This window comes from Hipposideros armiger, unplaced genomic scaffold (genome assembly GCF_001890085.2).
Source record: "Hipposideros armiger isolate ML-2016 unplaced genomic scaffold, ASM189008v1 scaffold_202, whole genome shotgun sequence".
NCBI lineage: Eukaryota > Metazoa > Chordata > Mammalia > Chiroptera > Hipposideridae > Hipposideros > Hipposideros armiger.
Window position 1 is genome coordinate 692407 of NW_017731552.1, and position 24796 is coordinate 717202.

The 24796-nt window shown below is 52.0% G+C and overlaps 1 protein-coding gene across 4 annotated transcripts in view; it reads left to right on the plus strand.

Moving 5' to 3' along the window:
- Positions 1-24757, plus strand: part of TJP3 (tight junction protein 3) — a 28088-nt gene extending 3331 nt beyond the window's left edge. Inside the window, exons 1-22 of one of the 4 annotated variants that reach the window (XM_019653451.1) lie at positions 5096-5240; positions 5388-5493; positions 9266-9322; positions 9437-9546; positions 9978-10080; positions 10281-10632; positions 11244-11347; positions 12387-12546; positions 12815-12923; positions 15700-15758; positions 16005-16071; positions 16288-16444; positions 17050-17158; positions 17244-17481; positions 18100-18311; positions 20496-20591; positions 21893-21963; positions 22348-22558; positions 22641-22741; positions 23070-23351; positions 24091-24137; positions 24541-24757. In XM_019653451.1, the coding sequence (XP_019508996.1) occupies positions 5458-5493; positions 9266-9322; positions 9437-9546; positions 9978-10080; positions 10281-10632; positions 11244-11347; positions 12387-12546; positions 12815-12923; positions 15700-15758; positions 16005-16071; positions 16288-16444; positions 17050-17158; positions 17244-17481; positions 18100-18311; positions 20496-20591; positions 21893-21963; positions 22348-22558; positions 22641-22741; positions 23070-23351; positions 24091-24137; positions 24541-24643 (2784 nt within the window). In that variant the 5' untranslated portion in view covers positions 5096-5240; positions 5388-5457 and the 3' untranslated portion in view covers positions 24644-24757. Of the gene's footprint in view, positions 1-4799; positions 4993-5095; positions 5241-5387; positions 5494-9265; positions 9323-9436; positions 9547-9977; positions 10081-10280; positions 10633-11243; positions 11348-12386; positions 12547-12814; positions 12924-15699; positions 15759-16004; positions 16072-16287; positions 16445-17049; positions 17159-17243; positions 17482-18099; positions 18312-20495; positions 20592-21892; positions 21964-22347; positions 22559-22640; positions 22742-23069; positions 23352-24090; positions 24138-24540 lie in introns of those variants that run through there. The other 3 variants (XM_019653452.1, XM_019653453.1, XM_019653454.1) reach the window with 3 other exon arrangements.
- Positions 24758-24796: the final 39 nt, after the last annotated feature.

The window sequence follows — 24796 nt, forward strand, 5'->3', positions numbered from 1 at the left end:
GGGGTTGGCAAACTGCGGTTCGCGAGCCACATGTGGCTCTTTGGGTACGTACATGTGGCTCTGAAGTAAAATTGAAAATGAAAATAGAACTATCATAGTTTCATTTATAATATTACTTTAAATTTTCCTTGTTTGCGAAATATATTTATGGTTCTCGAATAATTTTTAAATTGTTGTGAGGGACAGGATTGGCTCTTCCAGGGGTTGGCAAACTTTTGAGACGGAACATACCCAAAGAGCAGCACGTGGCTTGCGAGCTTCAGTTTTACTGACCCCTGTTCTAGAAGGACAGGTTTTGGGTGTGACAGGCTGAGCCACAAAGCAGATAGGGACTGTCAATGTGGGGGTCATGAGAGACCCCCATGGGAGTAGTTGGTGTGGTGGGGGGAAGGCTGGCCTGGGGCACTGGTGTGGAGACCAGGCTGAAAACAGGGACTGTAAGAAAGGTGTCAGGGGCCTGATGTAAGGGCCCCTGCTGTTGCACAGGACAGAACCTTGATATAGACAGTTTTGACAGGGGGTGGGGGTGGGGGGTCCTTCTCCAGCCCTGGAGACACCATAATTCACCTTTATTCTTTCCCGCTGGGGCTTGTCTTCCTCCTCCTGGCCCAGAGTGGGAAAGGAAACACAGGAGCACCCTGGCAAAACTTCCTGAGTGCCTGCTGAGTGCCAGCCACGTAAACTTGTGAAACTTCCTAAGGACACTGCTCAAAATAGTAACTGGGTCTCCATTATACAGATGGGGAAACTGAGGTGAGATGGAATTCATTTCAGGCTCAGCACCCCCCCACACACACACACACACAGATTCCCTCTAGAGAGCCATCTTCCTCCCACCTGGGTGGGAACACCTTCCCTGAGCCCCCTCCAGTTGCATCCTACACTCCAAGCTTCTAGAAGGGCCTAACGTCCCTCACTTTCCCTTTCCTTCTATATCAAAGTGCTGTCACTAAGGTGTTCCAGGACCCCATGTTGCCAACCCTTGGGACATTCCTCAGTCCTCACGTGCTGTTGGGGAGCCTGCCACACCCAGAATCTGCCCTTTCTCAAACCCCAGCGCCCTTCTCCTCTTCCACACCCTCTCCTCAAACCCATGACCTAGGCCAGTTGTGAGGAAAGCATCAGACAAACCCAAGTGGGGGGCATTCTACAGAACCCCTGACTGGTCTCCCCCAAAAGGTGAACGTCATGGAACAGGGAAGTAGGGCCTGAGGAGACATGCTGACTAAATGCACTCGGGGATCCTGGACGGGGTCCCGGGGCAGAAAAGGGACATTATTAGAATCTGATTACAACCTGGAGTTTACTTAATGGTGATGTAGCAATGTTGGTTTCTTAGTTTTGACAAATATACCAAAGTCATGTACAATGTTAATGTTGGGGAAAACCAGGTGAGGAGCACATGGGGACTCTCCAAATTATATCTACTTTTCTGTAAATTTAAAATGATTCCAAAATAAATTGTTTATTTTTTTTTTAAAGAGGCAACATCTTGCAAGGCCTCCAGTTTTCTCCTCCCTGGTCCCCCACCTCTCACCCTCACCCCTCTCACCCTGTCCTCCCCTTAGCAGCCACCAGAGGGCGCTCGTGAGCACCTGAATCAGTTCCGACCCTGGCTCCCCACAATCTGTCTTCCCTGAAGCAGCCACCAGATAGTCCTGTGGTCACCTGAATCAGGTCCTTCCTCTGCCTGCAGCCCTCCTGAACTCTCACTTCCCTCAGGGCAAAAGCCGAAGTCCTCCTCACGGCCCACACAGCCCTGCAGGACCTGCCCCCATCCCCTCCCTGCCATCTCTGTCCTCCCCTCCTCTCTCTCCCGTTTGCTCACTCTGCTCCAGCCACCAGGCTTCCTCTCTGTTCCTCCAACACACTAGGCACAGTCCTGCCCCAGGGTCTTTGCAAATGCTGTTCGTGCCACCTAGAACACCTTCTCACAGATCTCCCTATGGTTCCTCCCTCACCTCCTTCAAGCCTAATGGTTTCTCTGCCCAGGTCCCTTTCACCTAGATCACTCCTACTAAACTCAGTTCTCATCTTGAATGCCACATCCCCAGAGAAGCCCTCCCTGAGCCCCCAGACCAGGTCATGTCTCTCTGTCGATTTTCTCAGAAGTCTAGATTGTACTTTTAAACTTGTTTTGCTATGATTCCATTATCGTCTATCTCCCCTGAGGATTCTGGGCTCCCTTTAGTGCAGGGACTGGGCCTCTTGTCAGTACTGTGTGTACATTGTGGATGCCCAATAGATGCTGGTGATTGAGCCAGAGTCCAGACAGGCTGCAGAGCTGCTTCAGGATATTCTTGGGTTCCGGTCCAACCTGTTAGGCCACAGATGACCTCAGCCTCCTTAAGCTCAGCAAAACAGCCTCCACCAGCGAGACCCCAACCCTGCGAGTAAAGCCCCCAAGATCTCACCCCTCCTGGTGCTGATACTCTGGGGGACCTCAGCCCAGCCTCTGACTTCTCTGGGCCTCAGTTTCCCCATAGGAGCTCAGAAGGTGTCAAACAGGTTCATCCGGCAAACTTCCAGGACACCACCTTCCCCTGCATCCTTCCCCCACCCCTATGCCACACCCACACTGCTCTCTCCTGGTTGAAGTTAGCACTGCAATTTCAGGTGGGAAGTTGGTGGTCTCCATCACTTCTCCTTCATGCACATAGCGCATAGTAGGGGCTTGAAATGTTTTTGTTGAATGAATGACTGAATGGAAAAAATGAAGGCATGAATGAAGTGGAATGATGAAAGCAGATTTTTAATTCCTTAAAGTAATCTGGAGGTCAGAGGTCAGGAGAATGGGGGACTCAAGGCCAGTGCCCTTCTCCAAAGCCTGGGATTTGAGAACAGGATCATCTTATGGGTACTAGAGAACCATGGAGTATCTTGAGCAGACCATGAAAATGCGAGATCAGAGTGGTGGGTGGCTGGACAGAAGGCCATGTGTGCTGAGGCAGTTGCCCCCTTTCTAAGAGGGGTTTAGAGTGGGGTTTCTCTACCCCAGTGCTATTGATATTTGGGGTTGGTTCATTCTCTGTGCGGGGCTGTCCTTAGCATTGTAGGGTATAGAGCAGCATTCCTGGCCCCCACCCACTCAATGCCAGGAGCACCCCCCAGATGTAACAACCACAGGTTTCCCCAGACATTGCCCAGCGTCCCCTGGAGGCAGAATCCTGCTACAGTGAGAAGTATTGACAGTGAAGGGTGTAGGGTCAAATAGCCAAATCCATCTCTTGCTGGTCAGGCTTCCACTTGACCCATCTGGCCTGTTTTCTCAGCTGCAAAATGGGCACCTGAATACCACGTGTAACAGTGGCTGGAGTGAAGCAAACAATAAACATGAGCCAGCAGCCTCATTACCATAGAGTCAACCTATTTATTCTATAGATAACGGCACTGAGATCAGGTGGTGTTGAGTGCAAAAAATCAGGATGTTCCCCCAGCTTCGGTCACCTGCAGGCCACCTGTCTGATTTGCCAAACTTGGGTCCCAATCAGTAAGTTCTCCCACAAACCCCTGTGTGTATGCCGGTGGGGAACTTATGTTTTTCCTATGATCCATTAAAAGAAACACACATCTATTTAAAAAATGTTGGACCTTGTCCTATCTAAAATCATTTTGTGTGTCACCTGCGGGTAGCTGAACATCACATTGGGAAAGGCTCCAGCCCTGAGGTTCCAAGTAGGTCCTCAGAAGGGGCTCTTGCAAAGTTTTATTGCATTGGTGGCTTTTGGGGACCCTTGAGGGGCCAATTCTAGCTGACAGGGGTCTCCAGATTAGTATTTTGGGGAGGGGTGGGAAGTCAGCTTTGGGGGCCTCAAATACTTTGATTATATTGTCTTTTTCATTTGGCAAACTCTTATCCAACCATAGAAACCTCAGCTGTAATGCCCCCTCTTCCAGGAAGCCTTCACTGATCTCCCAATTTTCTCTGCCTCTCCTCTTCCCACAGCTTTGGATTTCTCTTTGCATAGTCTTGACTGGATGAGACTGGGAAGGGGTGTCTATGCCCACATCTGCCACTTCAATCTTGTAGTGAGGTGGGGCACAAGAACAGCTGGGTGTCAGGGAGCTTTTCTTTTCTTTCTTTCTTTCTTTCTTTCTTTCTTTCTTTCTTTCTTTCTAATCAGAAAGGAATGTGACTTCCTCACTCACCCCCAGGTAGAGGGTTTCCCCGCCCTAGTGTGTCTTTCCTAGGTCTTACCTTAGGAACCTGGGCTCCTGAGTGTGAGGTGAGGCAGGGTGATAAGAAGGAAGCCTGACCTTCACTCCCAGGAGCCTGAGGAATTTCCTCTCGCCTTGCCCTTCTCTGCTGGAGGCCCAGCCCAGTGCTGAGTGTGAAGTCAGAGCCAGGTTCCAGACAGTTGTGCATTTTCTGAAAGTACATGCTGATGGCCTTCTTGGGCCTCAGTTTCTCCTCTGTGAAATGCAGTAAACCTCCTGGAGATGGAGTACCTCGAGAAAGACCTATGCTCCAGAGATCTCTGGCTCTCAACTAGCTTCTCATCTATTAGGCCTCCCAATTGAACCTCAAAATGTGCTCATTTCATGGATAGAATACCTACCGAATCGCAGTTCCGTTCCGAAAGCGGCCTCCATTCCTGCCGAGTCTTTCTTGCAGCCTTGCCTGGTCGGTCTCCATCCTCGGCCTCTGGCTAGCGCTCGGCTAGATGGAAAACCCGTTTTGGAATTCGCACCCAGGGCCTGGATCTTGTGATGGGGTGGAAGGGGTGGGGTGGGAAGGCGGCCTCAGCCGCGTCCCGAAGGCGTGTCGGGGCGAGGGCGGGGCTGGTAGGGGACGCGGAGGAGGAAGGCCAGCAGGTGCAGCCCAGAGCGGAGGAGCAGGCGGGAGGAGGACGAGAGCAGGGCGCTCACTCAGCCGCGACCCTCCCAGCCTCCTCCCTCACCCCAGGGTGGGGACTGATTGACTGTTTCCAGGTCCCCCTGAGATAGGGGCGCTGGAGAGCACCCAGGTGGACCATGGCGGTGAGATTCCAGGCGAGTAAGCCCTCCGAGGGCGGAAGGGGGAGGGGATCGAGCTGGGGTGGGGCTGGGACCGGGACCCAGGACCCCTGATCACCCTTTGCCGATATAACAGGTGGGGAAACTGAGGTCCAGAGGAATGCGGTGGTTACTCTGAAGCTGCACTGCGATATAGGCGTCCGAGCCCTTTGACCCCGAAAGCTGCCTCCTTTACCGGGTAGACCTGGATTCAAATCCCGACTTTTCTGTGTAACTTTGGGCCAGTAAGCCAATTCCTCTCTGTACCTCATCTATAAAATGGGTGATCATCATTTTAAAGAAGGGTGGAGGGAGTATTCTAAGAAGAAAGTGTGTTTTAACCTCCAGGCTTGTAGTAGGTGCTCAGTAAAATGTTTATACACGATTTCCAGGGCTATTCGGCCGAGTTAAGCTTGAGCATTAATTGTGGAACTGTTGGAAGCGACTTCATGTGTGGGCTGGATGGCTTTGTTGAATGCTGTGAGGCTGTTGGGAAAGGTAACCATCATTTATTGGGTGCCTACTGTATACAGAGCCGTTAACTTGCATGACCTGGCAGAGATAGGGGTGGAGAGCCCCTTTTACACTCTACGAGTAAATTGACTGAGCTGTGGGGAGGGGATCCCAGTGTCTCTATTTGCGGGGACTTCATCCTCTGAGGTGGAGTTAGAACTGACTCACACCGTACTGGGTTTCAGATCGGGCTTGGAGGGGTAAACTGAGGCTGTAAGGTGTTCGTGGCTCGCCCCAGGCCACACCGCCGGAGGCTTTAGGGCCGGGCTTTTCAGGTTCCCGCCACCTCCTTCCAGGCTGCAGGAACAGCTCCCAGAATGCCCTTCCCAACTCGAATATTTGTGCTACCCTCCTCTACCCCGCCATTTTTCCGGGAGATGGGGGCGGAGAGGGGACCGCAGCCTGGGAGCCACGTGCCTGGGGCTGTTTGACTGGGTACAACCTGTCCCTTTGGACTCCTCTCCAGTGTTTGCGTCCAGCGTGTGGCAGGGGGCGGGACAAGGACCGGGGTCCCGCCCTCTGGGAGCTCACCTTGACGGGGGGGGGGGGGGGGGGGGGGGGGGGCACTGAGAGGGCTAGGAACTCTGGACATATCAAGTTCTGTTCCTGGCAGAATCTGCGTTTTATTCCACCATTCACCCATTCCTCAAACTCTCCGGTGCCTGGACTTTTGGGGACAATGCTGGGGTCCCAGGACCCCCATTCCTGCCCACCAGGAGCCCCCAGACTGGAGGGGTGTAGGGGAGACAAGTGGACTGGGACATCCCAAGTTCCAATAATCAGAGATGTGTGTATGGGGGCATTGATGATTCATTTCCTGGAGGAAGAGACAGTGGCACTGGGGCTGTGAAGGATGAATAGGAGTTTGCCAGGAAGTACAGCATGTGCAAAGGCCTTGAAAGTGGAGCCCAGGAGCTGCCGATGGCCATCACCAGAGTACCCAGAGAGACAGCCCAGGAGGAAAGAGCAGACACTCCCAACTGATGATTAAACAGGATAATTTCAGGTGTTTTGGGTTGCTGTGATTAAAACATAATAAATAAAACAGGGAGAAATGATAGGGTGTCAGGGAAGATCTGCTAACCAGGAAGGCCCCCCAAGGAGGCGACATTTGATCTGAGACCTGAATGGCAGGGACCAATCTTGGGAGGGCATCCCAGGCATAAGGGACAGGCAGGCCAAAGGTTTAGAGGTGAACTAAGCTGAGGTTGGCTGGGGGGCTAGGTTTGACCCCATGGCTGTGGGGGAACCCTGGAGGCCTCCAGTATCCATGAAGGTGAGTCTACACAAGCTGGGCCACCTGCACGTGTTTCCCCCCACCCCACCCCCCCGCCAGAGGCTCTGGTTCCCTGGGGGCTGTTTCTTAAAATAAGGCCAAGAAGTAAAAATTCTGGGGGGACATTTAACAACCAAAGTATAAAATCAAAATATGGAAAAAGATCAGGGACTCGAAGTAGCAGAGACTCTTTCCTGCTGGTCTTGTAAACGCTGGTCACCATGAGTTCCACAGCCACAGGACATGAGTTCTGTCAACAACCACATGAGCTTAGAGGGGACCTGAGCCTTGGATGAGACTGCAGCCCCAAAAGACCCTTGATTTCAGCCTGTGAGACCCTGAGCAGAGGATCCAGCTAAGCCATGCCTAGACCTCTGACACGGGGAAACTGGGAGATAATAAATTGCCATTGTTTAAACAAACAAACAGACAAACAAAAAACACATGTAAAAAGATTCTGTTTTGAAAATAAGTTCAGAATTAAAAAAATAGAAGAAGGATGTTGTGTCCCAGTGGTTAAGAGCTAGGGTGTGGGGCAGGTTTACCGCTGCTCTCTGTGACCTCAGGCAAGTTACTGAACCCTCTGGGCCCCCCTTTCCTTCCCTGTCAGGTAGGAAGAGTAGCGTTACCACTTCCTAAGGTCACTCAGGATTAAATGAATGGGTACACTGACAGCGCTCGCTGGCAGCCAGTCCTGAATAGTGTTGCTTATTAAAATGATGCAGAGAAAGGCCATTATTATTACTTCTTACAACAACTGCCACCTCCTGAGACTCAAGGCTTACTCTGACTCCATGCCCTCTTCCCGCACCTCAGCCTTGAGTGATGGAGACAGGGGTGAGGGTACCCATCTTGCAGACAAGAAAGCCAAGGCTGGGAGAGGCAGCACCACAGCTAGCAAAGGGCAGCCGGGGACTTGAGCGTTGCTTGTGAACACTGATCCGCTCCCTGCTAACTGCAGGGCCCAGTGAGGCACTGCCCTGGCCCTCACCCTAGTTTTTGTTTCTCTCCTCCACCCCCTTTCCTACCTGGGAGCACAGAAGGCTGATCTCCCGGGGACCTATAAGAAAAGGCACTGGAGTGCGCCGATGGAGGAGTCTTAGGCCAAGGAGATCAACCCCATTGCTCTGTGCTAACCTGGGGAAACAGGCTGGGGAGGGAAGTCATTTTTACAAGGCCCCAGGGAGCAAGCAGCCTGGCAGAAGGTAAAGGAAATGTGGGGGCTGGCTTCCAACTGGGCCCCATGTTCCGCCTTCTCCCAGGGTCTCCTGGCCTGGGACCTTGCACTCCTGGAGACTCTTTGGTCTCCTGGCATTCCTGGATCTGTGTTCTCATCTATACTGTGGGCATGAAAATAACAGAATCCATACCCCACATCCCCACCCTCCCTTAGCTCTGTGTCTTGGCGGTGACTTCACCTCTCTGTGCCTCAGTTTCCCCATCTGTAATATGGGATAATAGAATGCTCTGTTCAATGAGATAGTAAAGTGCCCGGCACAAAGGAAGCTCTTCATGCATTCATTCCTTCATTCAGTAAATAGTTATTAAATTTCTGCTGTGATCTAGGCACTCAGGACTCCACTGTGAACAAGACAAAAATCCCTGCCCTCTGGAGCTGATATTCTAGAGGGGAGATGGGACAGTGAACAGATAAAAATAAATTTTGGGACTGTCAAGGAGTCACAAGTTCTATGAAATAGGGTAGTGTATCAGGGAAAGGCATAGAAGGTGGTGTTTTGTGGGGCAGGGGGGGGTTACAGTTCTACACAGGGTGCTTGGGAGGCCTCACCAAGGAGGTGACATTTGAGCTGAGACCTCAGGGAGGTGAGGGAAGGAGTGAGGTGGACACCTGTAAGAAGAGAGCTCCAGGTAGAGGGAACAGCATGTGCAATGGCCCTGGGGCAGGACCTTGCCTGGAGTATGGGAGGAATCTCAAGGAAGCCCCTATGACTGGAGCAGAATGAGCTTCCTCTGCCTGGCAGGCCTGGTTAGACACCCCTCACCCCCACCAGGGACTGAGCCAGGCCTTCCAGAGGGAAAGGAACCAAGAACTCACCTTTTCTCTACTCCCAGTACAATCTGGTTCACTTAACCTGGGGTTTCTCAGCTTTGGCACTATCAACATTTGGGGCTGGACCATTCTCTATGATGGGGCCATCCTGGGCACTATAGGGGTGTCAAGCAGCATTGTTGGCCTCTATATACTCGGTGCCAGGAGCACCCCCAGTTGTGACAACCACTAATGTCTCCAGACATCACTGAATGTTCTTTGGAGAGAAGAATCATTTCCAGTTGAGAACCACTGACTTAAATCCATTTTGCAGATGAAAACACTGAGGTCTCAAGAGTGGCAGCAATTTGCCCACAGGCTTAAACCATAGGAGTGTCAGAATGGGGCTCCCCACCAGGGATGGGGACCCCTAAATGCTCTGATGGATGTGCTGTGGCCTCACATCCACCTTCCCCATTCCTCTCTGCTAGGTGTTGGACATGGAGGAGATGACCATCTGGGAACAGCACACGGCCACCCTCTGCAAGGTGAGGCCCCCCACCTTCTGAGTGGGTGCCGAAGGGAATGGTATTTGGTTCCGGTGGGAGAACCTTCATCCCAGAGGGAAGCGAAAGCTCATCCTGTCTCTGATCCCCCCTCAGGACTCCCGTCGGGGCTTCGGCATTGCAATCTCTGGCGGCCGAGACCGGTCCAGTGGTTCCGTGGTTGTGTCTGATGTGGTGCCTGGAGGGCCAGCTGAGGGCAGGCTGCAGTGAGTATCAAGGCAGCCATGGGGCAGGCACGGGGAGGGCACAGCAAGAGGAGCAATCTGTGTGGGCCAAAGCTAGGAGGCTGGAAAGTGCCTGGCGCCTTCCCGTTCTGTCAACGCAGGCCTTGGAGTTGGCAGCAAGATAGTCAACAATTTGGCCCTCACACTCCCCGAGGCACTTCCTGGGCCTGGCTGAAGTTTCCAAGGTCATAGTGGCCCTAGGGTGCTCTTGGATTGAAAAGTCCTGGGAACCTCTTTTTGGGCAGAGGGAAGGAGGACCAGTGCTCATGAACATGGGGACACCAGTGAATGAGACCAGGGGGTGCTTGTCCTGAAGGTGGGCACTGAGGAGGTGCTAGGGGTCCTCAGGGCTGACTTGGAGAGAGGGGCTCCTGTGTGAGGCCTCCTCCCTGAGACCCAGCCTCCTCTCTCAGGAAAGGGGACCAGATCGTCATGGTGAATGGGGTGTCCATGGAGAACGTCAACTCCACCTTTGCCATTCAAATACTGAAGACCTGCACCAAGATGGCCAACATTGTGAGTGAGGGCTGGGTGGGAGGGCAGCTTCTGCCCCTGGCTGAGCCCCACTGGTCCTGCGGCCCACGGGTGGTATGAGTGTAAGCAAGTGGGATCTTTTTCCCATTTCACAGCTTAGGCCTAGAGAGGCTGGGGTCCCCCAGGGCCACCCAGTGGAGGGGACAGAGCCTTGAGCTGGTTGCCTCTCTACCCGCCAACAGACGGTGAAGCGTCCCCGGAAAATCCAGCTGCCCGCCACCAAGGCCAGCTCCCGTGGCACAGGACACCAAGACTCAGATGAGGAGGACGGGCTCTGGAAGCTCGAGGAGGCTGACCATGGCCGGGGCTATGAGGGTGACACGTCCAGCGGCTCTGGCCGCTCCTTGGGCAAGCGCTCCCACCGGCCCAGGGCAGGCCGCCGGAGCCGGGCCAGCAGCCATGGGCGCAGGAGCCCGGGCGGCAGCTCCCAGGCCAACGGGCTGGCCCTGGTGTCTGGCTTCAAGCGGCTACCACTGCAGGATGTGCAAATGAGGCCAATGAAGTCAGTGCTGGTGCGGAGGAGGGAGAATGAAGGTGAGCTGGCCAGCGGGCGTGTTGATGGCAGTGGGACTTGGGGTTCCCACAAAGGGACAGCAGTGGATGCCCTGACATCTGGTCCCGTATGGTGTGTAGTTGGCTGGATAATGGCCCCAAAGACGTCCTCATTCTAGTCCCAGGACCTGTGGACATGTCAGCTCACGTAGCAATCCATCACGTTTGCAGATGGATTAAGTTAAGAAAATGAGTTGTGGGGGACATAGTGTCATCACAGGGTCCTCATAAGAGGGAGGCAGGAGGCTCAGAGTCAGGGAGATGGAAGAGGCTGCACTGCTGGCTGTGACGATGGAGGAGGGGCCACGAGCCAGGACGCGGTGCCTCTAGAAGCTGGAAAAGGCCAGAAATGGTTCTCCCCTGGAACCTCCATGCAATGACATCAAAATCCCTTGGTGACACTGCGTGTCCTATCAGGTTGTCAGCGTAAGAACAGCCCCAGTGTGACTGGGAGGCAGCCAAGCCTGACCCCTCCCTGGGACACAGTGACCCTGATAGTGGCAGGGCCAAGGGCAGGCGAGGAGACTGAACTCTAAGAGGACCTGGCAGCCCAGACCCCAGGCCCTGCCTCAGTTTCCCTCATCTCCCCACAGAGTTCGGGGTCAAACTGGGCAGTCAGATCTTCATCAAACACATCACAGATTCAGGCCTGGCTGCCCGGAACCGCGGGCTGCAGGAAGGAGACCTCATCCTACAGGTGAGCCGAGGCTTCCTGTCAGGGGCAGGGCAGGAAGACTGAGGCCAGAGGAGGTCAGTGTGATCAAGTCATAGGTCAAAGTCAGCAGAGCTGGCCCTGAACCGTTAGCCTTCTACACTGTTGCCAGTTTCCCAAAGTTTGGAAATAGCTTTCCCCTCGTCCTCTCCATTGCTGCTAATCCACCACCAAATGTCGGTTTCTAGTACCCGCTTTGGGTTGTCTGTTTCTAATATCAGAATCACGTGGCCAGCTGGCTACAGCTCTGATTTCCAGACCTGCCCTAGGTATTTGGTGCTAATGAGAGTCCTGGCTTAGAGGAGCAGGTCTGCCTTAAGAGTTGGTTTCTTTCCAGACCGCTCCAGAAAATCTGTTTCTAGTGATTCCTAGTGTTTGATTTCCAAACCACTTCCAGCTGACTGCTTCTAAAGTCTCCTCAGAGTTATCCGTTTCTAGTGACCCTGAGGAATTGTCTGTTTTTAGTTTGGGGCCGACACTAGAAACATAGTTTGGTGGGGGACTAGGACTCACAATCCCCAGGGTTACTGAAAACAAACACTCCCAAGGGAGAATGTTAGAAAGGGATTCCTGGTGTGAGTACAGATGACGTAAATTCTTCCCAGGAATTGTTTCTAATCCACCTCTAGAATCTGTTTCTAGTATCTTTAAGCATCTCTCCCTCTCTTCCAATTAGATTCGTTTCTAATATTTGTTCCTAGTGTCTCATGAGAAATTTCCTCTTCTAGGGAGATGGGAAAGTCAGCCTGTTTCTAATTTTCCCTTAGTGTTCCCTCCTTAGAAAATTCTGTTTCTAGAATCCTTGCGGAAGTCTGTTTTTATCATAGCCTCCTCTCACGGCAGGAACCCAGTTCTATCATTTTCTCTTGGGAATGTCTGTTTTCAGTAACCCGTTCAGTAAACAGTTCAGTAAACCTGTTCAGTAAACAGATTGTGTTTCTAGTCCCCCCACCAAACTACCTGTTTCTAGTATCCCCTATTTCACATTAACTCGCGTCCTCTCTTTCTTCCTGGTCCCTTTTAGATCAATGGAGTATCTAGCAAGAATCTGTCGCTGAGTGAAACACGGCAACTGATCGAGAAGTCGGAAGGGAAGCTGACTCTGCTGGTGCTTAGGGATCATAGACAGTTCCTGGTGAACATCCCACCAGCTGTCAGTGACAGCGACAGCTCCCTCCTGGAGGGTGAGGGGCCAGGAGGCAGGCCCTGAGGGGGTTGAGTGGAGAGCAGGGGAGGCAGGGAGGACTAGGCAGGGCCAAGCAGGAATTGGCAAGCCTGTCCCCGAGAGGCTCAGAGAGGGACAGAAACTTGCTCAAGTCAGGGCTAGAGTTACCTGTCTGAGCCTGACTCTGGTCTAGGCCCCTGTGCTTAAAGGAACCTTGATGTTCTCTGTGAAATGGGTCCAATCTGGAAGGCGTAACCATGGCTGATGGGATGCCCTCTCCCCTACAGACATCTCAGACCTCGGCTCAGAGCTATCTCAGGCACCACCATCCCATGTCCCACCGCCACCCCAGCCCAAGCAGCGGAGTCCTGATGCCAGCAGAACCAACTCCCCTGCGTATGTACCCCCGTTGGCCAGAATGGTTGAGCAGGAGAGGAAAATGGACATATCTTTTCTTTTTCGAGGTAGCCTTAAGGATGCGGTCCTGCCAGCCTGCCTGGAAGAGGCTTCCGCTATCCACACATAGTCTTTCTTGCCCCCAGTATGTGGCTTTCGGTTCTTGGGTACTGGGAGAACCAGATATGGATTGACTTAAAGCAGACGGGATGGAATTTTATAATGCATCCTAGAAGACTTCAAAATGCATAAGCCCTTTGACTCAGCAAGGCCCTTTTAGGGATTTCTCTTGAGGCAAAATAGCCATGGATGTATATGGGGACTGGAGGTTCATTATGATGGTGTTTATAAAAGGGAAAAACTGGCAATTACTTTGTATTCGTCTCTTATGGCTGCTGTAACAAAGTGCCACAACTGAGGGGCTTAGGACAACAAAAACTCATTCTCTCAATTTTGGAGTCCGGAAGTCCCAAATCAGGATGTTGGCAGGGCTGTGCTCCCTCTGAAAGCTCCAGAGGAGAATCTGTCCCAGGCCTCTCCCCCAGCTTCTGGTGGCCTCCGGCATTCATTCCTTGGCTCCTAGATGGCTATCTCCTCCCTGTGTGTCTTCACACCGTCTTCCCTCTGTGTGCGCCTGTGTGTCCAAAGCTTCCTGTTTTATAAGGACACCAGTCATGTTGGGGTAGGGGCTCACCCTGCCCCAGTGTGACCTCTTCTTGACTAATTACATGTACAATGACCCTATTTCCAAATAGCATCACATTCTAAGATACTGAAGGTTAGGACTTCAGCAGGTAAATTTTGAGGGGACACGATTTAGTGCTTAAAAAATATAAATGCTCAATACTTGGGGTTTATTTAGATAATGGGCACCTCACTTCAGCTTTCAGCACCCTGTGAAGTTGGGGGGCGTTGTATCTATTGTATTACCTATGGCTGCGTAACAAATTACCCCCAAACCTGGAAGCTCAAAACAACAGTAAATACTTATCCCCCAACATTTCTGAGAGTCAGAAATCAGGGGGCGGCTTAGATGAACGGTTGTGATTTGCAGTCTCATGAGGTCACAGTCAAGGTCAGAGCTGAGACATTGTCTAGGACTGTAGGCTTTGGGGGGTGGATAATCCCCTTCCAAGCTCACTCTCCTGGCTGTTGACAGGAGGACTCAGCTCATCACCAGGTGGGCCTGTCTTTACTGTTCCCAGAGTGAATGATCTAAGAGCATATGCAGGTGAGAGATGATCTGAAGAGGAAACCACAGTCTTTTTCACAACCTAATCTCAGATGCGTCACACTTTCAATCCCACTGGATTCCTTTGGTCACACAGGCCAACCCTGGTTCATTGTGGAAGGGGGACTACTACCAGGAGGTGGGGGTCACTGAGGGCCATCTCAGAGGCCAGAGGAGGGCCCACCCAGGGCTCCAATTCTTACTACACTGTTGCCTTGTTAGGGTGCTAATTAATGATGACAAAAAGGAGACGATGCATGTGTGCGCTTAGCCCATAGTGAGTGTTCACTACGTGAGTTTCTCTTCTGCTAGTAACAATGATTGTTATACTATATCCTTGCTCGGAAATGCTAGACAGCCACGAAAAAGGATGTCTTGGAGAGTACATTTAAAAGGCCAGGGAAAATGCATTTGGCATCATGTGGGGTGAATGAACCAGATGGTAGAATGACACAGGGTGCATTTCTCCAAGGGTTTTGGGGGACTCTTGTGTGATCTTACTGGGCATTGCACTTGCACACAGAAGGGTCTCTGGACAGAGGGGTCCACGTAGCTTGATGGGTTTCTCTAATGCATATTCCTTACTCTGCTTATCTGTTCCGAGAGGCATGAGGTAAGGAATATGGTATTTTCCCATGTCTTTCCCCACCCTCCGCACACTCAGCACTGGGGTTTCACAGGATGAACGTCGGAAATGCTAACATATGGCCCATCTAGATTTTCTTTAAAAAGTACGTATTTCCTCACATGTTTCTTTGAAAGTGTGGGCTGGTTTTGCAGGGGACTTTCTTTTTTTCATGTTGTTTAACTCTTAGCTTTGGCTGCTATAACAGAGTACCATAGACTAGGGGGCTGACACACATTTCTCACAGTCTGCAGGCTGGGAGTCCACATCAGGGTGCCAGCATGGTCAGGTTCTGGTGAGGTTCTGTTTGGGAAACTGAGGCCCAGAGGGAGTGGGGGGGGTCTCCCGGGGGCTCCCAGTTTTCTCTCTGCCCACTCTGGCCTGACTGGCCTCTGCCTCTCCTGCCAGGTTCTTCCTGGCCTGCAGATGATGCCCTTCTAGCTGTGCCCTCACCTGGCAGAGAGCGTGATCTCTGGGTTTCCTTATGAGGACATTACTCCCATCATGGGGCCCCATCCTCATGACCACATCTAAACCTAGTCACCTCCCAAAGGCCCCACCTCCTAACACCACATCCATTGTGGGTTAGGATTTCAGCATATGAATTGGAGAGTACATAAACTTCAGTCCATAGCAATATCTATTATTATAACACTAATATTAAAACAATAAAATGACTATTTGTCCCAGGCTCATTTACTTCATCTTGACCCAGCCCTCACTGAAGCCTTGACTAGACTCAGCCGAGCCCAGGGCTCACAGCGGGAAGCTGAGGCTGAGGGGGAGAGCGACGAGCTTGTGATCACACGACTGCAGGAGGGCAGAAGCAAGATTGGAATCTGAGTTCAGATAAATGAAAATTCTAAAAATCACCCCCCCGACATCCACCCCCACCTCACCCCAAACCTGTTTCCTACCAGGGAGAGCCCTCAGCTTCTGCGGGAAAGTTCAGTGGATTCCAGAAGTCTCTCGGAACCAGGTAAATGGAGGGTGGGTGGGTGGTGATCCTGAGCACCCCTCCTCTGATTGTTCTGATTCTGGCCAGTGAGGTTTTGTCAGGCAGAGTGGGAGAGGTTGAACTGGGCCTAAAATGTCAGGGATAATTCCCTGGGAAGGAATGAGGGCTGGGTGATGGCATTTCATGGGACAGGGACATTCTATAGCAAAGGTTTGCAGGCTGAACTGGCCAGTGTGCTTGGGAAATGGACCAGCAGTTCCCTTTCAGACACCCCCAGGCAAAGCAGCTACGACATCTACAGGGTGCCCAGCAATCGGAGCATGGAGGACTGTGGGTATGTGCCCCAGGAAAAAATCCTACCAACTCGAGACTTCCACACCCCTTCCCAGTCACCATATTCCCGCCTTCCTGACCTGTTTGTTGGTGGGACCACCACAGGTCCCGTGGGGGTCTTTTGGAAACTGAGGCCCAGAGGGGGTAGAGCTCTCCCAAAGATGCCCATTCCCCTCTCCGCCCACTCCAGCCTGACCTGCCTCTGCCTCCCCTGCAGATACAGCCCCGACTCACGGGTGGTGCGCTTCTACAAGGGCACCAGCATTGGGCTGCGGCTAGCCGGAGGCAATGACATGGGCATCTTTGTGTCAGGGGTGCAGGCGGGCAGCCCAGCCGAGGAACAGGGCATCCAGGAGGGAGATCAGATTCTGCAGGTGACACGGAGGCAGCTGTTGGTGGGCATGTTGGCATGCTGGGTGATACTCAGAGTCTGTTACAGCCTGTGTGTTTTCCCCTGGGTCCGCTGAGAGTAGGTGTGACCTACTGCCTGTGTCCATATATTGTTGTCCCTGTCATGACCCTGAGAGCAGATGTCGGTGACCCACTGTCTGTATCTGTATATTGATGACCTTGTCACAACCTTGACAGCAAGTGCTGTCTGTGACCCACTGTCTATGTCTATACATCATTGTCCCTGTCACAACCCTGTGCCTATGTCTTGACTCTGGCGTGTGACAAAATTCCCACCAAGTGTCATGATCTTGTCACTACTGTGACCCCCGTTCTCATGCCTTGATGATGACACTCTTGGTTATTCGTGTACTGATTGCAGTTCCCGTGGCCTGAATTCTAGGTCAAGACCTTAATGTGTTTGTGATGCCTGGGCTGCCACAGGGTGATCCCCCAGTCAGAAAGCTGTCCCCAGTTGCTGGGGCCCTTGACAGCAGCTCTGGCAGCAGTTGGGGGTGAGCTGTGTCCAGAGGGAGAGCCAGGATCTTGTGCCCAGAGCTTCGTCCATCCCACACCCCCTTCCTGGCAGGTGAATGACATGCCCTTCCGGAACCTGACTCGCGAGGAGGCTGTGCAGGTCCTCCTGGGGCTGCCACTGGGCGAGGAGGTGGAGCTGGTGACGCAGCGGAAGCAGGACAGTGAGTGTGGGGGGAGCGGGGCTGTGTGTGGCCCAGTGGTGAGGCCCACTCCCAGCAGCCTCATGGAGCCTCCACCTGTCTACAGTCTTCCGGAAAATGGTGCAGTCCTGCATGGGTGACTCCTTCTATATCCGCACACACTTTGAGCTGGAGCCCAGCCCACCCTACGGCCTAGGCTTTACCCGCGGCGACATCTTCCATGTGCTGGACACGCTGTACCCAGGCCCAGGGCAGACCCAAGCCCGTGAAGGCCATTGGCTGGCGGTGCGGATGGGTCGTGATCTCCGGAAGCAGGAGCGTGGCATCATCCCCAACCAGAGAAGGTGGGGACCTCTCCCCACCCTCAGCCTCACCACCCCCCTCAGTATCAGTTTCCCCACAACGTCACACTTCCTAACAGTGTTGATGGTTCAACCCAAGGAGACGTGTAAAGCTCAGGGCAGTATAGTTGGCACTTGTATGGATTTCCCAGGGCAGCTGTAACAAGTCACCACAAACTTAGTGGCTTCAAACCACATACATTTATTATCTCATGTTTTAGAGGTCAGACGTCCAAAATGAACCTTCTGGAGCTAAACCCAGGTGACGGCAGGGCCAGTTCTTCTGGAGGCCCCTGGGAGAACCATTTTCAGCCTTTTCCAGCTTAGAGGCACTGCGTCCCTGGCTCATGGCCCCTCCTCCATCGTCACAGCCAGCAGTGCAGCCTCTTCCATCTCTGTCTCTGAGCCTCCTGCCTCCCTCTAATGAGGACCCTGTGATGATACTGGGACCACCAGGGAATCCAGGATCGTCCCCATCTAAGAGGCCTTGACTTGATCCATCTGCAAAATCCCTTTACCATGTGAGGTGACCTGTCTACAGGTCCCGTGGACGAGCACCAGGATGTTGCTGGGGCCGTTATTGCACTGATCCCAGTGCTCAGTAATCTCCCTTCTCCCCAGGGCAGAGCAGCTGGCTAGTCTGGAGGCTGCCCAGCAGGCCGTGGGGGCTGGGCCTGGCGCCTCAGCGGGCTCCAGCCAGCGGGCTGAGTTCTGGCGGCTGCGGGGTCTTCGTCGGGGAGCCAAGAAGTCCACTCATCGGAGCCGTGAGGACCTGTCGGATCTGACCAGGCAGGGTCACTACCCGCCGTATGAACGTGTGGTGCTGCGAGAAGGTGGGACCCAGGCTGGAGGGGCCGCGGAGCCTCAAATAAGAGTATTAAGAAGCTGTAGTGCAGCCTTCAGAAACCACAATGCTCACCTCTCTCCTTCCCCTCAAAATACACACTTTTGGTTATTTTAGGGCACTAGAAAGGGCTTCATCCCTTAAAAATGAATTCCTATTTCCAACAGAAATAGATGAGCCACATATGTATAATTTGTAAAAAGAAATGGTTGAAAATAATTTTAATAGTTTATTTTTAACATGCTATACACAAAATATTATTTCAAGAGATAATCCATATAAAATTTTTCATATAAAAATTATTAAGGAGCTGTTTCAAATCTTTGTTTTGCACTAAGTCTTCGAGATTTGGTGTGTTTTGACTCAGCACATCTTGGTTTAGAAGAGCCACACGTAGCCAGCGGCTGCAGCACTATACAGCACAGCGAGAGGAGGTTACTCATTTAGCGGGTGCTGCCACTTTGAGGCTGTCTGCTTGAGGTAAACAGATGCCCTTAAAAATACATGTCTGCTGTGAACAGGTGTTCAGACCAAAACGTGTCCATGAACGTTCACAGCAGCATATTCATAACAACCCAAGTGTCCATCAGCTGGTGAATGGATCAACACAATGGTGTTCATCCACACACTGGAGTGTCACTCAGCCATGAAAAGGAGGCGCTGACACTCGCTTCAAGTGGATGGACCTTGAACACACGGTGCCTAGTGAGGGAAGCCAGACACATAAGGCCACACTGTGTGATTCCATTTATGTGAAACGTCCACAACAGACACTTCCACAGAGACAGGAAGTGGGTTGGTCGTTGTCAGGGGCTGGGTGGGGAGTGACTGCTCATAGGGATGGGGTTTCTTTTTGGGGAGATGAGAATGTTCTGGAACTAAATGGCAGTGGTGGTTGTACCACATTGTGAATGTACTAAATGCCACTGAATTATATACTTTACAATGTACAGGTGAAAGCAAATTTCATGTTATCTGTATTTTATCACAATTTAAATTTTGTTATCTCTATTTTACCACAATTAAAAAATACACACCACACACACACACACACACACACATAAAACCAGCACATAGAAACTTGACCTATTTGAGAAGGGTGGTGGGGAAACAGCCTCATCCAGATTTCAGGAAGGGAAGAGATTAAGCGCTTGCTCACAGCCTCAGGTGTGAAGGGATTAAAACCAGGTGCAGAGGCCCTTAGAAAAAAAAATACTGCAAGAGGGTGGGAAGAGCTAGTCCCCCAGGATGAGACAGGACTGATTGCTCTCCAGCTGCTGCACCAGCATCCAGACGAAAAAGACTTAAAATCAAAGTCCATGTACTTAATTTCTACCCCCAGCCAATGAAAGTTTAGAAATCTGAATGTATTGAGCTTGTAAGAGAGATAGGCCTGGAAGGAAAGGAGAAAAAGAGAAGGTCCAACAGAGGGCTGACTACTCACTGTCCTCCTACCAAGATGTTTCTGCACCCGTTTCCTTATTGGTGGAAATGTGTCAGTTAGTCCAGAGGTTGGCAAACTCTTCCTGCAAAGGGCTGGACAGTAACTATTTTAGGCTTTGTGGGCCAGATGGTTTCGTTTAAAACCACTCTATTCTTCAGGAAGGCAGTCAGAGACAGTACATAAACAAATGGACATGACTGTGCCAATACAACTTTATTTACAAAAACAAGCAGGAGGCCAGATATGGCCCTCGAGTTGTAGTTTGCTGACCACTGAGTTGGCTAGGTTCAACTACTGTAGTGACAGCTGCATTAAAAAAGTTTCTTTTTCAAGTAACAGAACCACTGTAAATAATTGAATGTGGTCTGGCTGCTTCACAGTTTCAGGGACCCAGGCTCCTTGTCTTTTCTGCCCTACTGTGTGGTCCAAGATGGCATACCCATACCCACATTCCAGCCAGCAGGAAGGGGAAAGAGGGAGGGGAGGGCTCACCCCTTTCCTTGAAGGATACAACCCCAAATTGTACACAATTCTGCTTGTACTCCATTGACCAGAACTTAGTTACATGACCATCCCTAGCTGCAAGGGAGGCTGGGAGATGTAGTCTTTAGCTGGGCAGCCATGGTCCTGGCTCAATATGCTATTACTACAGAGGAAGTGGGGAGTGGTTGTGCAAGAACCTGCCTCAAAGGGGATCATGATTCTTGTCATTATTTCTTGGCCCCTCAGCCAATTTCAAGCGCCCAGTGGTGATCCTGGGACCAGTGGCAGACATTGCTATGCAGAAGCTAACTGCTGAGATGCCTGACCAGTTTGAAATTGCAGGTGAGAAACCAGGTCCCTTGGCAACCTTGCTGGTGAATCATGTCGCAACCCTTTCCCAGCCCCTGGGGCTGAGGCAGCTTGAGAGGAAATGTTAATGATGCTGTTTGGGGTTAAGAGGTAGAACATGAACCACCAGCACCCCTTCCAATGCCTGGGCCAGACGTCCTCAAGCAATTGTGGTACTCTGGCTGGATAGAGCCTCAGAGTCCTTCTTAACACAGTTCACCAGGCAGCCACTGCCAAGTGAGCCAATGTGCCAGCTTTTGTTTGAGATTTGTCTATTGAGCTATGGACACATCGAACAAAATACACAAGGTCCACCAAGGAGACAAAAATTAACAACTACAGAAATAAATTAAATTAGGCGTCAGCAAATTACAGCTCCCAGGCCAAAGCTATTTTTATACAGCTCGCTAAGAATGCTATTTACATATTTTAAATGGTTGAGAGAAGTTAAAAATAATTTTCTTGTGATACATGAAAAAAATGGAAAGCTGCAACTTGAACATGAAGGTTCACAGCAGCATTATTCACAACAGCCGAGAGGTGGAAACTCAAGTGTCCATGGACAGATGATGGATAAACACAGTGTGGTCCATCCAGACAAGGGAATAGTATTCAACTTTAAAAAGGAAGGGCATTCTGACACCTGCTACAACATGGATGAACCCAGAGGACATTATGTTCAGTGAAATAAGCCAGACACAGGACAAATACTGTGTGATCCCACTCATAGGAGGTCCCCAGAGGAGTCAGATTCATAGAGACAGGAAGTAGATGGTGGTGCCAGGGGCTGGGGGAGGGGAGGGGAGTGAGTGTTTAATGGACAGAGTTCCAGTTTGGGAAGATAAGAAAGTTCTGGAGATGATGGTGGGGATGGTTGCACAATGTGAATGTGCTTAATGCCACTGAGCTGTACACTTAAAAGGAGCTTCTTTTGGGTCACAGCCTGAGCAAAGGCCTGGAGTTGGGACCATGCCTGGGAGAATGTCTGGAGCACAGACTCTGCATCAGGCTCCTGACCTTGCCACTCTTTGGCTCCATGACCCTGAGCTGGTGACCTTATGTCCCTGAGGCTGTTTCCCCATCTGCCGGATGGGCCAGTAACAGCCACCCTCCTCGGGAGGAGTTGAGGGCCGAGGTCGAGGAGAACAGATCAGCTGCTGCTGCTGTTAGGATTCCTCTCAAAGGCAATGGGGAGCTATGGTGGGTTCTTGAACATGGGAGGGGCAGGTAGACATGAATTTGAGGGATTAGGGGACCGCCCTCCTGAAGCTGCTGATTGCCACTCCCCTCCACAGAGAGCGTGTTAAGGACCGAGAGCCCCTCTAAGATCATCAAACTGGACACCGTGCGGGTGATTGCGGAGAAAGTAAGCAGGGCTGTGTGTGGGTACCATTTCATGGGTGGGGAAACTGAGGCCCAGGCATCCAACCTCTTCTCACCCCATGGCCACAAGTGTTCTCCCACAGATTCCCCCTCTCGGAGGCTTTGTGATGTGGGGGGCTTGAGGAAGACAGAGGCTGCCCAGTCACATAGCAGCAAGTCCTGGAAAAAGGCAGACGGGCTCAAACTGGGGCTCTGGTGCTCAAATCACTGTGGCCTGGGTTATCACCAACCCCCGCCCAAAACACGCTGGCCTGTGTATGCACTATGCTGGGGTCCACTCTGACCTCAGACTCTTAATCTCCGACTCTTCACCTGTCTCTGAGTGTTTTTCTCCACTCTCTCCCTCCTCCACCATGGGCCCCACTAGGACAAGCATGCACTCCTAGATGTGACACCCTCGGCAGTTGAGCGCCTCAACTACGTGCAGTACTACCCCATTGTAGTCTTCTGCGCCCCTGAGAGCCGCAAGACCCTCAAGGCACTGCGCCAATGGCTGGCACCTGCCTCCCGCCGCAGCACCCGCCGCCTCTATGCTCAAGCCCAGAAGCTGTGGAAGCACAGCGACCACCTCTTCACAGGTAGGATGGGAGCAGGGGACCCAGGGTAGGCAGTGAGTTTCTCGGCCGGCCGCACTGATGGTCGTCCCCGCCCCCTCTCCAGCCACCATCCCTCTGCATGGCATGAGTGACGGCTGGTACCAGGAGCTCAAGGCCATCATCCATGAGCAGCAGATGCGGCCCATCTGGACAGCTGAGGACCAGGTAGGTATTAAGCCAGGGTTTGGGGCCTTTGTCTTGATTTAGGGCAAAGTCAGGGGTCGGGTGTGGCCAAGGCTGGACCTGGTTGGGGGGGGGGGCCTGGGGCTGGAGTCAAGGGTTGGGGCTCAGCTTAGATTTGGGGGCTTAACCTTGAGTCAAGCAAAGGGTCAGTGGTCAGAATTCACCGTGAGGTCAAGGGTTAAGCCTCAACTTGAAGATCAAGGGTCTTACCTGGAGTGTGAAGGTGGTGTCCTGGGTTGGGGTTTGGTCAGATATCCGGGAAGGCCTGGGCTGGGGTTCTTGGCTCAGCTAGGCCATGCCCACCCCACAGCTGGACAGCTCCTTGGAGGACAACCTGGACCTCCCTCACCACGGCCTGGCTGACAGCTCCACTGATCTGAGCTGTGACAGCCGGGTCAACAGCAACTATGAGACAGATGGCGAGGGCTACACGGATGGTGAGGGCTACACGGACGGTGAGGGTGGGCCCCACACGGACGTGGACAATGGGCCCCTGATGCCAGCCCTGGCCCGGTCATCCGAGCCCGTGATGGCAGATGAGACCCAAAGCCCAAGGGATCATGGAAGATCCTCAGGTCACCAAGAGGCCCAGGTGAGCAGGGCATGGGGGTAGCCCCAGCAAAGGTCTGAGGACCGGACAGAGACACATGGGGACCCTATTTTCTGCCAGGAAGTAATCAGATCAATATCTGGGACCCAGACTTAGGCTCTATGAACCAATGAGTCACTTACAGCAGATATTTTAACTTCTGTGCACAAAGTTATCTGGGATACTTATCTGGGACAGATGCTAAAAGTTTTGACATCACAGGGTGGTTGTTTAAACTCAACACAGCCCAAGTTCTGGCCCACAGTAATTGGATATTTAACAATAACAAATACAGTATTTATTTAGTTCCGTGGGGCTGCCTCAGCCTCTACAGTGCCTGTCTAGGTAAATGTACAAATGTACCAATCTATGATGTCTCTAGTTAGAGTGATACTCCCTGGGGTTGTGCAGTGCCCGACCTGCTCAACTGTCCATGGATGCCTACTTATGGGGCAGGCACTATTCTAAGCGTTTTACATATGCAAACTTATTTATGAACTCCTGACAACAACCCTCTGGGAAATTTTACTGATGGAAAACCCAATTCCCCCTTTGTTGACAGGCTAGATCTCAGCCAAGGCCTTTCCCTGTCCCAGCCTGTTTTATCATTTAAAATTGGGGATGAGATGCAGACTTGGGAGGGGGGTGGCAAGGAGAAAGCCTGTGGGTAGTACTGCCTGGACAACGGTGGGAAAGTGATCATATTTTTGGGGGAAGGATTAACCTCCTTTCTCCTTCCAAGGAGGACAGCCGCCACCCACAGGTTCAGTGGCAACAAGACAGCATGCGGTGAGAGTCCCTATACTCCAGGCTGGGGCCCCTCAACCATTTCCCTGGGACTCAGGGTTTGGGCGGAGGTGAAAAAGAGACCTAGAAGCAAGCAATGCCTTCGTCGTGCTCCTAGCCTGGTGGGCAGTATAGCCAGCCAAAGCCACTCTAAGCCCCATGTAGCCAGGGCCATGGATGTAGGAATCCTCCTTCTGGGAGCACTAAGACTTCCTGAAGGAGGGAGTACTGGAGCCAGGGCTTTGAAGGCTGTGTAGGAGCTCATTAATAAGGCTCAACCCCCAAATGCCCAGTCTTGCTCATCTCTGCCCACACCCACTGTGCCTAGCAGAGTCAGCTTTTGTTAACAGTAGTTAAGTCCACACCCACCCCACCCATAGCCTCTATTTTTTTTCCTGATGCCTAGGACATATGAGCGAGAAGCTCTGAGGAAAAAGTTTACACGAGCCAGAGATATGGAGTCCTCTGATGAAGACAGCTATGACTGGGGCCCAGCCACTGACCTGTGATTCCCTCCCAGGTGGCCAGCTGGGCCGTCCTCCCTTTTCTTCCCAGGAGATGGGACTCAGATTCCCATCCAGAACCACCTCCCTCCACCTGGTCTTTAATAAATATTTTCACAGTACTGGCTTCTAGTGGCTTCCAGGAAGGACATGGGGCCA